General features: G+C 40.1%; 1 protein-coding gene across 4 annotated transcripts in view; it reads left to right on the forward strand.

The window, feature by feature from the left end:
* CNST (consortin, connexin sorting protein) overlaps positions 1 to 15662 on the forward strand; it is a 74899-nt gene extending 59237 nt beyond the window's left edge. For all 4 annotated transcript variants that reach the window (XM_084828292.1, XM_084828293.1, XM_084828294.1 and 1 more), the window contains 2 exons: positions 6131 to 6266; positions 10475 to 15662. In XM_084828292.1, coding sequence (XP_084684418.1) covers positions 6131 to 6266; positions 10475 to 10680 — 342 coding nt within the window. In that variant the 3' untranslated portion in view covers positions 10681 to 15662. The remainder of the gene's footprint in view (positions 1 to 6130; positions 6267 to 10474) is intronic.
* Positions 15663 to 16121: the final 459 nt, after the last annotated feature.

Genomic DNA, 16121 nt, shown 5'->3' on the forward strand with positions numbered 1-16121 from the left:
ATTTTTCTCTCTCTTCAAAATCCTTCTGAAGGCAAGGTAGAGTTTTGTCCAAAAAAGGCTGTTGTTTTTCTAATAATAAATAAGCCTTTCTCAGTAGCCATTCATTGAATTTTTGCTCCAGGATCAGTGGCACAATTACTAACTAGAGCAGCGCTTTAGAGATATTTTGAACAGAGTGTTTGTTTTTAAAGTTTATTAGGAATATTATAAACATGCTTTTCTTAAAAGAAACTTCAGTCCTAATTACTTGTTATGTGTGAGGATTAACATATAGAAATAATAACATTTATAATTTATCTTCATATTTTTACCATTTCTGAAGGGAATATGTTATATGCTGCAAAAATCTACTAAAAATGCATGAACTCCTGTATTTCTTCGCGCTTAGAGGAATTCCAAGCATTATTCAAGCCATTCCCTACCCTGAGACATTAATTCAGCAAAAGGCAATGTACTGTTGTCACATTAAGTACAGTGTGTACTTAGAGTAGGGAAGTAGCAAATTTGTGACAAAGGAAGGATTTAATATTTCTTAAAATAGGGCAAAGTGCATATGGAAGTGGTTTTAAAAGGCTTTTATAATCATGGCACATGGAATAGGTAGTTATCAAGGTATCAGCTGTTTGTCGCATATAGCTTAAGGCAGTTTGAGATTCTCTGTAGGAACCCCCTGAATACTGAAATGAAGTATCATTTTACAAAAACAGACGATCTTGACTTCATCATAGCAAAAGTACAACGATTTTGATTTGGGGTGATTAAGGGACTATGTTAGGTTCCTAACTGTATTACTTTTCCTATCCAGATATGCCCTAAATTTGAGGGGAGGGGAGCGTTCAGGCAACTTTTGAAACTGTTTCTTAAACACACCTTGTAGTTCCAAGAGTCTCGGTAATCCATAAAAGATATTTAAAATCCTTTAAAATTAAAGCAAATATGTTCATGTTCTAGTACATACTGAAATCCCTTTAACAAAAAGAAAAGAAGCCTTTTTAGTCCTCTAAGACAACCAGGTGGTTTGTATGGTTTTCATGCCTACTTAATATGAGCAGGCTCTTCTACTTCCTTTTTTCTGTTGTCATGTGAATATTATATCTGTGTAAATGGACTGTGCAACGTTTCTGATTTGTTATTCCTTCCAACTCCTCTAGACAGATTTTTTAATGTTATAGTTAAAATCTTGCCTGTTAAAATTCATAAATGTAACTAAACAATTCTATAAAATCATTTATTCTAATACTATTTTTGGCAGTTCTATCTGCTGTTTAAATGCTATTCACTCCTTCTCCCTCTCATCTTCAGTTTACTGTAATAAGACAAGAGCTGATGATACAGTGTTTATGGAAAACTTTAAGTAATTCCTTACTCTGGTTTAATATTTTCTGGGCTCCATGTTCTTCACAGGCAGACTTTGGTCTCTGAACAGGCACAGAATGTACCTTGCATCATTCAATAGCAATCTCTCCGGGCCAAATATGGAATAATACTGGCTGTCTCTAGAGGGAGCTTGATCCCCAGGCCGTGTCAGCTGGATGCATGAGCTTCAGAGATACATAAATCAGGGAAAAGCAAAAGGGATGGGAGAGAATTTGTGTTTGTGTTAGAGCAGACCCATACCTTGTATTAAGCAAGAATGTATAATGTTCTGGACTGCCTGCAGTTGCTGCACATAGCAGGGGAAGTCAGGACTCCAGCCATTTTAAACTGGTTCCTTCAGAATATGTACAATAGCTTTAATATTTTATTCTGATTTGATTTGCAAGAATTAGGGCTGGCATCTGGAATCAGGATTGTTGGGCATCTGCCAAGACCCACACCTAGGGATGTATGGATTTTGTGAAATCCATTCCGTCTGTGTTTTGCGGATTATGAGGTGCCTTTCATTCTGTCATCCACTCATTGATGGAATCTGATGTTTTCCAATTTCCCGAATTTGCTAAAATTCACATTTGCACAACTTCACACTTGTGAAAATGTGCAAATCCCCCCCAAATATGCAAATCCATCCAAAATACACATTTTCATGCTTTAGCCTATGGGGGAAATGCATATTTTCAGCTGGTGTTTTTTATTTTATGTATTTTTCTACAACTAAATTTGCATACAATTCTGGAAAGTAAAAAAAAACTGGCAAGGCCATGGAATCGCACATGAAAAGCCAGTCCTCTACAGAACCCGCAGATCAGTCTCATCAAAACCCAAGTCATTTGATTTCATTGAAGATTTCTCCAATATCCCTACCCACACCCCAGCAGGGAGGCCCACCACTAAACTCCAAAGCTCCCTGGCTCAGCTTTTCCTCCGCCTTCTCCTTGCTGTTCCTCCTGCTCACCTGTTCTCTCCAAGCATGTGAGCAGTGACAAAAGCAAGGAGCAGGAGCAGCAATCTCTGCTTGTGTTGCCCATTCTTCTGGGCAGTGTTGTGGATTGGGCCCAGAAGGAATGGATGGGGGCAACAGTGCCAAAGAGGTGGGCCCATTCGGGGAGGAGAGCTCACTGAAAGCATCTCACGCAAGGGCCCCCAAAAGCTGAAGCCAACACTGATAAGAGTAATCTATTTGAAGACACTGAAACCTATTCAGTTGTTCAGTATTCCTTGCTTTTAGAACTTGGCCTTTGTGTAAGGAAAGGCAGTTTATTGATGTAACATTAAACATGATATCAGTAAAGTAAATTGACATTGTGACAGGTAATTTGACCTTTCACCCAGTCCTCATGCTTGATTAGTCTGTGTTCTGCATGAAGCACTGACTGCAGGGTGCTTTGTCAGGATAAGGGTAATATGATTTGGCATAATATCAGTTTATCTATGGAAAATGGATTACTGTCTACATATAACTTTCTGAAAGCAAATCTTTGCATAAAATGAACAGTGCCAGTGGGAAAACCAAAAGTACAGCCATTTGTTAAAACAAGTAGTCTGCATAATAGACCCCCACACACACACACACTCTGTCTCTATGCAGCCCAAGCCTATGCATATTTGCTCAGAAGCATGTTCTGCGATGTCCAGTGGTATTCACCCCCAACAGATAAGATTATAGACTTCATCATTTATATTGGATATGGTTGTCTGTTGCATCAGTGCTTATGCACTTCACATTGCATATCCAAAGGTCAGTGTGTGTGTGTGTGTGTGTGTGTGTGTGTTTTAAGACTGGAGGGTAGTAGTAAACTACTGGAAATTGAAACTATATCTTCCGATAAATGGATACCAAAGGTACATTTCCATTTGGGGCGGGCTACTTAGAATGTAATATACATTATAAAACAGCTAATACTGGAGGTCACAATCTTCTTATCAAGCTTTATATTGCTATTTAATTTAGTCCAGAAAACATCGATCAATATTTTTTTCTAGCTCAGCCACATAACATTATAATAACAATAGCAACTACTACATCTACGCAGTGGCAATCTTGAATGTTGAATAATGCATAAAGTATTGTTAATGGGTTTGCTAATATAGCAGGAACAACTTAACCCTCTTCAGAGAGAATGTACTAATATCTCCATTTTGAGTACTTGTGCTTTTAGCAGTTCAGCCTATTATTGATTTTATGTTTTCAGCTATTTTACTTATAGAACTAAAACTCCTATTAGTACTAAAAGTATAAATCATAGGTATTATAAAAATGTGTCTTGTAACTGTATATTTTTGTTTTCAAGGATGCATCTGATCTTATGCTCTGGTGCATTCCCAGCACCAGAGCAAGTGGGCACTTAATAATATTTTCATTTGTGTTGGGATCCAGCTTCCAACCTCTGTACCAATGCAGCAGCAGCCTGTATGGAGCACATATTGGATCTAAACTTCACTTCCACCGGTGGAAAGAAGGGGGGGACACTTCTGCCAGTTCCTCCTTCCCCCTGCAGCCACTTACACCCTCTGAAAATCCACTCGAGGAGATGGAGAAACCTCCGGTGCAGTTTTCTGGAAGTCACAAGTTGCTCCAGCGGAAGGAAGGAATTTGCAAAAGTTGTCTCCACCTTTCTTCTGCCAGTGGGATCTCTCCATTGGATCATAGCCTTCTGTGGATGGAAAGTGGCCTTTCATTTGCAGAAGATAGAGTCTGGAACCAAGCCTATGGATTTATACACAAAACCAGCTGAAAATGAGCCCCCTCACTCTTCTCAGGACTCTCCATATATAAAGGATTGGGGAAGGGCATGATAGCTTGCTGTAGGTGGGATATCTTGCTTTGCATAGGGGGGTAATTGTGTTGCTGCTGTCTTTGCTCTGCTCCCTTTCATTGCTGGAGGATGTGTCCATCAGAGGGGCAGAGGTCTCTCACAGGAGGCAAAAACAATCTTAAAGTATTGAGAAGCTCCTGGACATGTCCCAGGCAGTTAGTCCAGGTCATCAAGTCTCACTACAAACTCTGAAGATTTGCTTCTAGGGCTGAAATTGAAAAGGCTCTTCTTTACACTTTATCTTGAGACTAGTCAATTCCAGCTCTTCTGTGAGTCATCTCTTTGCACAATGAACTCTGGTGTCAGAGTCATAATATGGTGGGGACAGATGTAGTTGTGTCATTCATCATAAGGGATGTCATTAGCAGTTTCTGGTAGGAGCTTGTGCTACTCATGCAGTCACACTTCAAACAGAGCTTCAAATCAGTGCCCATGCTGGGGGGGGGGGGGACATTTCCCAAGTAACACTACATTGTGGTTTAAAAGCTGTTAAAAAGTACAGTATTCCTTAAACAAAAGTCCATAATTTAAGAGGATATCTGGATCCTGCACAGTGACCAGGTTTGCACAATTGCCATGTCTCGTCATGGCTCAATTAAGCCATAGAATCATAGAATAGTAGGGTTGGAAGGGGCCTACAAGGCCATCGAATCCAACCCCCTGCTCAATGCAGGAATCCAAGATGAGACATGTCATCCACAGGCACCATCCTGAACATGCAAGCCGCAATCATGGCTTGTTGTGTCATCCAAACCTGGCAGGGGTGGGTTGTGTGAGGATTAAACAACTCTCACATAACCCTAACAGGCCAGGGATTCACATGACACAACAACCCACAGCAAGCCAAATGCCCATAGGCACCCAGAGCAACACAACAGCCCTTGCAGGTAAATTAACCCACAGTGGGCTGTCGTGTCATGTGAACCAGGTCAGTGTGCCTGTTCACATGATCAGACAGTGTCCTCTGTGGCTTATTTAAGCCATGGTTGACTATGGCACATGGGGGTGCCCATTCTTAATATTCAAGCAGCAACTGTGGCTTGTTGTGTTGTGCAAACCAGTGGGGGTGGGATGTGCAGGGGTTAAACAATTGACCTGGCACATTGACCTGGTTCTCATGACATGACAGCCCACCGTGGATTAATTTATCTGTAGGGGCTGTGTGGCAGGGTTGTATGAGGGTTAGACAACCCTTAAATAACCCACGGATTGTTTTAGGGTTATTTGAGGGTTGTTTAACCCTCAAACAACCCATGCCACTTGGGTTTGCACAACACATCCCATGGCAAGCCAGGTGCCCATGGGAGCTATGCAAAAAGCTAGGTGCCATGGGCACCTAGCACAATGCAACAACCCCAGCGGGTAAATTAACCTACAGTGGGCTGTTGTATCATCCAAACCAGCCTAATAAGTCATGTTGTTTGCACCAAAAGCACAACAAATCCCAGAAAACCTAGTTTTTATAGGGATCTGCATTGTCTGGGTAATCCCTATGTGTAGTGTACAAGGAGAAACCCATTAATTATGTAATGAGATCAAAGACAAGTTTTTAGCTGCGGAAAGACTGTATGCATATATAGACCGTGTTATGTTGTAGTAAGTTAATAACATCATAATTTCTGTAAACCGCCCAGAGAGCTTCGGCTATGGGGCAGTATAGAAATGTTTAATAATAATAACAATAATAATTATAATAATATAGTATCTTCAATGTTTAGGGTGCTTTAGAGACACATTCCTTAGGTATCTTGCAAAACAATCTATGTTAATTATATGTTCCAACAATAGTAAAGTCTAAAAGCAAATGCTATAGTATAGCAGTATAGATAATATCTAACATGACATAATGCATAATTATAAGACAATGAAAATAGAAAACCAAACATAGTTTCTTAATACTGGGTCATGAAAATAATCTGTTTTATAATTCTTGTTAGACTATTCCTGCGGAGGGGCTTGTGTCCATATTAAAGAAGAGAGATGACAGTGAAGGAAAAACACTTGTTCAAATCCAGCAGAGACAGTCAAAAAGAAGAGTGAGATTCCAAGAAATGGAGGACACATTAGATCAAGGTATTCTGCTTCTTGTTTTTCATCATTTTTTCCCAAGGCACTCATAGGATATGAAATAGTCCAGAGGTCCCAACCTTTTTGGGCCGATGGGCATATTTGGGAATTTGAGATACTGTGGGCACCATCACAAAATGCCTAATCAGTGGGTTGCCGCTTTGATGTCTACCTTTTGCATCTATGGATTTTAGGCTGCACCTTTTCAGCAAAAACTTTTGCTTTGTGTCTATTGGACACCGTGATGTCTCTTTAATAAGAGATTGTCTAATTCAGCTAATCAGTGCAATACAGCTAATGCTTCTTTTAAACATGTGTTTTGGCAATGTCCAGTAGTTGCTTCTTTTTGCAGGGAGGTTATTTATTACACAGAAAAAATTTGTAGTGGAACTGTCTTTAATATTCACTTATTTACACACTCTTTTAAATTATTTACCTGCTTCATGGAAGCTAACAAATGGTTAGGGTAAGTGCACCCTTTTGACAGCTAAAAGGCTAATATTACAACACTGGAAGGATAAACACTCACCTCCTATAATACAATGGATTGAGGACCTTACAACACTTTAAATATTTGAAAAGGCATATAGACTTCACCTTCAAATGGATACTTATTTGGATATTTCATCCACTTTTGTTGCAGCCAATGTATAATTGCTAGAAAATTGTGTGCATTTCATATAAATCCATGTATGTATATTAAAAATAGGAAAAAATTAAAATTTATATTTTTGGGTGCCATGGCACCACATTGGGGACCCCTGAAATAATCTTTGCAGCAACTATGGTTATGTGTCATATTTGCTTAAATTTCTAAGGATTGGTGGTAGCATTGATGGACTGTTCTAAAATTTACCCTGCACTAAATGCTAAAATGTTTTCACACAACCATTATCTTTCTCTTACTTCAGGATGAGCTAGAAAGATCGTTGCACATGTTTGATGTGTGCAGGGCATTTCCATTTTATCTGCATAAGATTACTTCATTTCATCCTGTTATGCTATTTGTTCACTATTCTGCATACCCAATTATGAAAGGTGGAGTGTAGGGGAAGATACTTTTCCTCTGTTTAATAGATTTTCTTCATTTTCTCCTCTACACAAGCTGATGTAGGGTTTGACCAGAGCGGTACTGCGCGTCATATTTGCCTGGGGCCTTTTCAGATAGTCCCACCATCAGGTAGATAAGGTTCATAGAATCATAGAGTTAGAGGCAGCCTTTTTGGCTATCTAGTCCAACTCTCTGTTCAATTAAGGAAAGTCAGAGAAAGAAGACTGTCCAGCTTCTGCTTGTTGACTTCCATGGGAGAGCCCACCATTCTTAGATAATTGGTTCCATTGTCAAACTGTTCTTATCATTTAGACTTTTCTTCTAAACTTCAACAGAAATCTTCCCTTCTGTAACTTAAGGCCTTTAGATCTGGTCCTGCCCTCTGGGGCAGTAGAGAGCAAGTATTTGCCCTCTTTTATGAGACAGCTATTCAGGTAGTTGAAGAGTACTATTATACCCCCCTCTCGTCTTTCCCAGGCTAAACATACCGTGTTCATTCAACCTTTTCTTATAGGATATTTTTCCATACTCCTGGCCAGCTTCATTGCCCTCCTGAATATATTCGCATTCCTCGTTACCTTTTATCTTGTGCCTGTATCATTTAGCTTACACACACACACACACACACACACACACAGATTTTCAATACATTTTTATGTGAGGGGTGGAGACTGTAAGATTATGTTAGTCATGGAGAAGTAAAACCCAGTGATATGTTTTTTTCTACATTGAATAACAAAATAAGTGTACTTCTCTCAAAATACTAAACATTTTGTACTCAGTGGGTGAGTTCACACATCACACTAAGCCACCCTGAGAATAAGCCATCGTGGGTTGGTTCACTGAACAACCCGTGGTACTCCCGACAGATGATTGAGCACGGTGGCTTGGTGTGACTTCTTTCCCCTTCAGTCATCCCACCTGCTCCCAGCATGTATCCCAGCCGCCTTTGCAGCACAACCCCTCTTGGATCCTCATATTCCTGAGGGCCGAGATCTCCCCACCCACCCCACCCCCGATCGCTACATAGCTGTCAAACCAGAAGTTGCAAAGCACTAAATCTCAGAACCTCGTATTCCCAAAGGAGGGAAACTCCCCCGCCCCCCGGGCACTGCCTCTGATCGCTAACCCTTTTCTGGGCAATTTTAACCTTGTTGTTCAGTCATTAAGTCGTGTCCGACTCTTCGTGACCCCATGGACCATAGCACGCCAGGCCTTCCTGTCCTCCGCTCTCTCCCAGAGTGTGCTCAAGTTCATATTCACTGCATCGGTGATGCTATCTAGCCATCTCATCCTCTGCCGTCCCCTTCTCCTTTTGCCTTCAATCTTTCCCAGCATCAGGGTCTTTTCCAGGGAGTTTTCTCTTCGCATTTGGTGGCCAAAATATTTGCGCTTCAGCTTCAGTATCTGTCCTTCCATTGAGCAGTCAGGGTTGATTTCCTTTAGGATTGACTGATCTGACCTCCTTGCAGTCCAGGGGACTCGTAAGAGTCTTCTCCAGCACCACAGTTCGAAAGCATCGATTCTTCGGCGCTCAGCCTTCCTTATAGTCCAGCTCTCACAGCCATACGTTACTACTGGGAAAACCATAGCTTTGATTATGCGGACCTTTGTCGGCAAGGTGATGTCTCTGCTTCTTACTATGCTGTCTAGGTTTGCCATAGCTTTCCTCCCAAGGAGCAAACGTCTTTTAATTTCATGGCTACAGTCACCGTCTGCGGTGATCTTGGAGCCCAAGAAAATAAAATCTGTCACTGCTTCCATTTCTTTCCCTTCTATATGCCAGGAAGTGATGGGACCAGATGCCACGATCTTAGTTTTTTTAATGTTGAGTTTCAAACCAGCTTTTGCACTTTCCGCTTTCACCCTCAACAAGAGGCCTTGGCTACCTTTTGTTCTGGGCCTTCCAATTTGCACAAATGGGATCAAGCTGTTTTTTTGGGGTTTTTTTAATGGTCCTTCAAATTTGTGCAAATGGATCAGTATTTCCCCCCACCCCCTTCGGTCCTGTGCCAGTGCACACATCCGCAGGACTGCAGTTTGCATTCTTATGTTGTATCAGTAAGACAGCAGCTAGTACAATACCCAAGCACATCAATATGCCATCTGCACGACTAGAAATGCCTCTTGTCAAATTCCCCCTCTCATAACATGTTGAAATGCCAACTGTCACATTCCTCCTCCACTTCAGCACTTCCCTTGACAGCAAACTCCAAAAGGGATGGCTGAACAATATGGGAGTTTTAGCTGGGGGTCTAATTACTGTGGGAGTATGTGCCGATTTTTCCGCTTTGCCAGTTTAACAATGAAGAATGTGAATAAAATAGAAAATATGCCTTGCTGCAGTCCTGCAAATGTGTGCATTTGCACAGGGCTGAAGGGGGGGACCACAAATTTGTGTCATTTTTAGTGACCCAAAAATATTTTTTTTAAAGGATGCCAACGTGATAGGGACATTGCTAAGTTCCAATGTGGTATCAATGAAAGGGCAGACACTGACAGCAAAGGAGGAAGTTGGATGGCAATGTCACTAGCAAGTTTGCAAGGAACAGCCAGCATGGCTTTTCACTGCTCTTACTAGGTGGCGTTCTCGCTGTTTTAAACAACCCACGCTGAAGAAGCTCTACTACAAGCCATGGGTTCTCAAGGTGGCTTGTTTGCAAAAAACAACCCATGACAGAAAAGCCATGCTGGGTTCATGCTAAGCCACCCTGCAATCACCCATGGTGACAACCCACCATGGCATAGTGTGACGTGCGAATCAGGCCAGTGACTTTTGGTAGTAGTTGTAGTTTTATTTATTCAGGGCATGGGCCATCATAAGATTAAATAAAATTACAAGAACAAATTAAAAGCAGAAAGGAATAATTTATAATAATGTATCCATTGGATAGCTAAAAGTGTATGGTGCATGTTTTCCTCTATGACTGCAAAAGAAGTAACCTTTTCAACAAGAGTTCTTGTTGCTATTTGTTTCTAGAAATCCAGTTCTTTGGGCCAGCAGTCCCAGTTTTCTTTAGCTTTTTTCTATTTTGACAGAGGGTTTGAATGGTGTAGCTGATGGTTTTAGCACTTACTTGGCCCTTTCAGAATTGAATAATTTAACTGAAGTGTTTCAGTTACCTGTGATTTTATCAGTTGTGTACATATCTTATATTTACAGAGGATGTTGGAGGTGGCTCCTGTGTTCTGCTGATCTTACTGTGCATAGCAACTGTATTCCTTAGTGTTGGAGGAACTGCACTGTACTGCACATTTGGCGATGCAGAATCCCCGGTATGTACTGACTTTGCAGCAAATGTGGACTTTTATTATACCCAAATACTGCAGTGTATAGAGGAACTTAAGCACTGGATATGCTTTTCATAGAGGAAATAAATATGAACACTTTGCTGACAACTTGCTGACACTTGCTGAAGAAAAAAATACTTCAAGTTTCTTATAACATGGCACCTTCAGAAGAGCTACAATGAATGACGTAAGAAGCTCCTATGTTGTATGTAGGAACTTCTGTCCAGTAATCAGGAGTATATAAATTGGATTGATGTTCAATTATCGTGAGGCAGCATGAGAGACTGATAAACTGATTGTCCTAATGTTGAGATGCCTTTTGAGATGCTTTGAACAGTCACCTATCCACCAACTTTTGGAAATGAAGACAGAAAAAGGTGATCACCTTCCATACAGTTTCCAATTCCCACATAATCATATGCAATATATGTAAGCATAGTACAAGACTGTTGATTTATTTTTCCAGCTGATCTTGCAAAGGTATTGCAACTCCAACTATCATGCATTAAGTCCGTACTTTATGGAAATGTACCTTATTTGGATTTTTTAATGTACTGTTTTTTAATTGTCCTAGTGAGTTGTGTAACTTGATTGGGGTGGTGTCACATAAATCATAGCTCTCAATCTAAATGTCAGTTAATTTGCCTTGCATTTCAGAATATAGCAGCTGTAATAAGTGATGCACCCATCACTTCATAATGCAGCCTTGGCAAACTATGTGAAGTTTTAGAATGGTAAATTCCTAAAAAGTGGTGTTTTTAGAAAAATAGATTCACCACACACAAAACAAAAAGCTATTTTAATAAATTTTACGGCTGATAATAAAAGGTACCATCCACATCCCTTAAAAAGGGACCACTTTACTAATTTTATTTTTTAGATGTACATCTGTGTTTTAAATGTTCATCTAAAAAAGTAACGTGTGTATGCAACAAACACATGCAAGTATACTTAACAGGGAGCTATGATTGCCTAGAGAGGGACCTCCACTGAGTCTGTACTTGGTGGCAAACCTGGGTTTCTTCTGTGTAATGAGCAAAACGAGCCTTAGACAATATCAAAATTCTCCTTGGCTTTAATAAAGGTACTGATTTCTACGTAACCAAATAATGAAGAAATGTGAACTTGGAATTGCTTTCTATAATGTTTTTGAGGAACGTTTTGCAAAGCAATTTATGAGATAGCAAGGTGGTCTGTTCAAAGAGATGAAATTAAAGTCTGGCCAATGCCTGGATAATACTTATAATACTTGGTAATCTGATGTACACTATCTTGAGTTCCATGATGGAAGAAAAGTGAGATATAAATGTAATAAAATTAACTACTGGGCATTCCCAAGACCTTAGGTGTACCTAAATAGCTCTCTGGATCTTGGCTGTTACAACTTGCACTATTCTTGGTGGAAATTATTGTTCTCCCTGTTCTTTCTGACATCATTTTAAATATTTGGAAATAATTGTCATGCACTGTCCTACACCCTCCTTTTTTCAGCATTGAATATATCCAAATTCTTCAGCCCATCTTATTGAATCCTTATCCTCAATATTTGTCCTTCTCAAAAAAGATCACCCAAACATAATGTAGTCTTCACAATAGTGACTAAGGACGCAATCCTATCGGATCTGCCCTTGATACTCATAAGCCTCCAAACTCAGAGGCATATATCCTGTGCAGAGCAGGAAGTGCCTCCACCGCACCTCCCACTCTGCAATTTAGCTAGATGGGCTTTGTCGCCCATCTAGCTAAGGCGTCAGGGAGGGAGAGGGAAGGAGGCTGGGGAGACCTGGGGATAGAGCATGAGCCATTGCCTCCCCTCCCAAACCACTGGCACGCCCCCTTTACCTTCCCTCCAAGGTCACCAGCATGGTTCTTTCTGCCAGCTAGGAGACAGCAGGGAGCTCAGACTCCTGGGTCTGAAGTCGGAGTGCTGTCTCCAACCTCAGATCCAGGAATCTGAAGTATCCTATGGCCCCCCAGACTCTGTCTAGGGGCCATAGGATTGCTTTCTAAAGCATTATCATAACAAACAGTGCTGTTGTGCCTCATTCCTTGTATGAAAAGCTCTTGTCTGTCTAGAATGCCTTCTGCACCAATGCTTTACATTAATCCTACTTTCTAAACAGTGCTACTGTCTAGTCAGTTGTCCCCTGTGTTTCTCAAGTTTTCCGAAGAGAATGGTATGGGGAAAGGCTGATAAAGTCTAAACATGTCCACTGCATTTATCTTCCCATTCCTGACATGCTCATTCTTCCTACAATGATCTTAGGGAAAACTAATTTGCATTTTCACCTCTGGCCCACCACTCCCGTATACTTGCATTTACACCAACAGTGGTGTAGTACTAAATGTCAAAGTGCAGGAGCTGATCATGACAATCTCCACAGTCGTGCCCCCAAGGAGAGTCCCAAAAATTCAGGCAGCTGTGCTGATCCATATCAACAAACCAGTTCTAGTAGTTTTCAGTTCTGCTATGAGCAGGTCTTTTCTAAAGCTAATTGGTCTTAACTGCCCATTCAAGAGCAAGTCTCCTCAAAATATTTGGCATTACAAGAGGGATAGCTCACAACAATAAATTGCAGCTGGGAAAATCCATTTTCCCCCAGTTACTGCAGCTATTGTCAAGGCTGCAGCTAAGGTAAGAAGGAACAGAGAAGTCTGAGGGGAGGGGACAGATGATGTAATCTAAGCCCCCGTGCTCTGATTCTGTGACCCCTGGCTCCACTACAACAGTGCTCTGCAAGGCTAGCATTGCATTTTAATTGTAGTGTTATTCTGACAAGGGTATTGGAATATTTCAGCCCAAGATTAGGTTCCAAATAAGTCATTGGCTGTACACAAATATTTCCACATACAAACTTAGAGCTGTCCTGCTTTTTGTTCAATTTCTGGCCACAACTTCACACACTGCACTGGAGGCTGGTCTTTAAGTTCCTCAGAGTGTGGGAAGTAGTTTAGGTGAAGAGAAAGTAGCTTTTGAAATCAGGGACTTTCCCTTGTGTGGCTATTTGGATTCTGGCCCAAGGAGTTATGTACTGGCAGAGCAAGTCTTACAAGGGGCTAATTAATTGGCAATGTTACATGTTTTGTCTCAATTTAAAAAAACAAACAAACACCTTCTGTTATGTCGAAACAGTTTTTTCTGTGTATTCCAAAGGTCTTTTGCGTTATACTATAGCAATGCTTGAACTCTTCTAAAAGGGAGGTATGTTACTGGCTGGTTCAGTACGTCTCTTTTGTCTGCCCTTATTCAATTAGCTTGATCTGTAAAGGGATTTTCTTATTTTATTTTATAATTTTATGATGGAGTGATGATGAGCATGCATTCGGTAGCTATGCTGTATGTAATAATTCCCCTGTAGTTAGTATATCTTTGGGGATTTTGTAATTTTCAATTTGGTGTTGAATATTAAGTTAATGTTTAAAGCAACAATGGATTTCACCTCTGTGTTAAATGTTTGTGCACCTCATCACCAAAAATGTTGAAAATTATAACTTGAAAATGTTTATTCTAAAAGTATGCCATGTACAGATATCAAGAAACCTTGTACTTAGGTTCATTTTGGGAGAAGTGATTTTAAAGTGATTTTATTGCACATTTAAAAGAGAAATACAACACAATTTTTAAAAGTCTCACTTTGCACTAGGGTTGCCAGATAACTCCTTTTTTAAAAGGTCATTTTATTTCCAGTCATGGCAATTCCATAGAATTTAATGGATCTCGCTTATTTCAAAACATCCCTGCTTTACCATACTCCAAAGAACAAGCATAGTAGCAGTGTCTGTCTGTATTTATAATTTTTCATAGGGCAATCCTAACCCAATATTACTTTAAATAGGGACATCTTGCAGCCACAGAATCCATAGTTCCCTTGGCTGGGGCATATAGCAAGCAGAATGGGGGAAGTGTCTAGGGCTGGTGCAGTTGTAGAGCAGTCTTACATTGGATCTCATTTATTAGCACCATACAGAAGCAGTCTAGAATTTTTGGCCATGTTTGCATGTACTCCTTCATCTCTCTGCTGACCATGTGGTCCTGAACTATAGCTAGATATCCAGTCTCTTCATATAACAAATTAAAACCCTGGTACTAATTCTTGTTTGATGTGATAGTTCACATGCTTTGTGGTGATTTTTCAAATGGTTGGCTGTATAAAAAAAATTGCTCTAACTGACCTTTCAAATAATGTTATAGTCTGTCTCCATGGTATCTTTGGCCTTGATTCTGTAAACATTTTATGCAAGTCCAACTAACTTAAAAGTGAATACTCCAGTGTAAATCTGTGCAGGGTCTGTACCTAAATATAGATCCAAGCTAAATGAAAAAGGTAAATATAAGTATTATGTTTCTATTTGAAAATGCTGTACAAATTATACTTACAAGCAACACTTCAACTTACTATAAAATTGAGAGGAAACTAGAAGTTAGGAAACATGGTTTTTCTCTTTTGTGATAATTCATTTGGGCAAAGGTCCTTTGGCTATAACCCATTGCACATAGTCATTTCCTCCCAGTTGTCTATGGTTAGGTATTGCAAGTAAAATTAAATTGGAGAGAACAGAAAGCTAGGACAATGCAATTGTATTGTTCCAAATTATATTGCTGACATTTGAGAAAATCCTGATTCTACTTATACGTCACATTCCTTCTGATCACTGCCTTCCAGATTACTAATGTTTCAAAATGTATTCACATTGTGCCTATGGTGCCTAGGTCGATGTGCAATCAATTGCTGCCAACGATGGGGGCTTGGTAGTTGAGCTTTTTCAGTGAAGAATAAGTGAAAATCCTAATGCCAAATTACGTATGAAGTTGGATTCTGTGAGTGTAGCTGGCTCACGTACTACTAAATGTGTAATTAAAGGGCTGTTATAAGCATAAGAAAATGGTAATTTTAGTTCTGCTATAGTGTATGATCAAGACAATAAGAAGTCATGAATATTAGGGATAAATCTAACCATAGCTACTGATGACAAGGGGAGGACATTACTATTTGAAACCATCAACCAAGCTTGTGATTTCTAAACGTAACAAACAAAAATAAAGCGTCCCTGAGAAAATGCATTAAGTCTTTTGAGTGCTGTGTTTAATAATAGATCTGTATAGTGTGCTCTGGGAGACGGCTACTTGCCGATGTTTTCGAAAAGCATTTGAATGGATTTTTATTCTTTTACATTAACTTTTAAATAATTACAAGTGGGATTGGCAACAAAATGCTACAGTGTTATTAGCCCTCCTAACAGTAGTGCTCCTTGTTCAGTGTTCCCTCTAGCAGGGCATTCCACTGTCTTCCCCACCACCCCATGTTCCATTTTTCTTTTCCCACTGTCACTACATTCTGTGGCTACCGAGAATGCTCACTGGACTGGGTTAGTTTGGGCTGGTTTTAGTTTTGCCCCCTTAGTTTTTATTTTTGAAAGATTGTTTGTACTTCTACAAACCTTGGAGTTCCTTTGAGCATGCTGGTATACTCCCTCTTGTTTCTCAGTGGCCCTGTTTTGGCCACATCCAGTTGAATTCA

Source organism: Heloderma suspectum, chromosome 1, assembly GCF_057233095.1.
Source record: "Heloderma suspectum isolate Gila_16-S chromosome 1, 16-S_ref, whole genome shotgun sequence".
In the NCBI taxonomy this organism is placed as follows: domain Eukaryota; kingdom Metazoa; phylum Chordata; class Lepidosauria; order Squamata; family Helodermatidae; genus Heloderma; species Heloderma suspectum.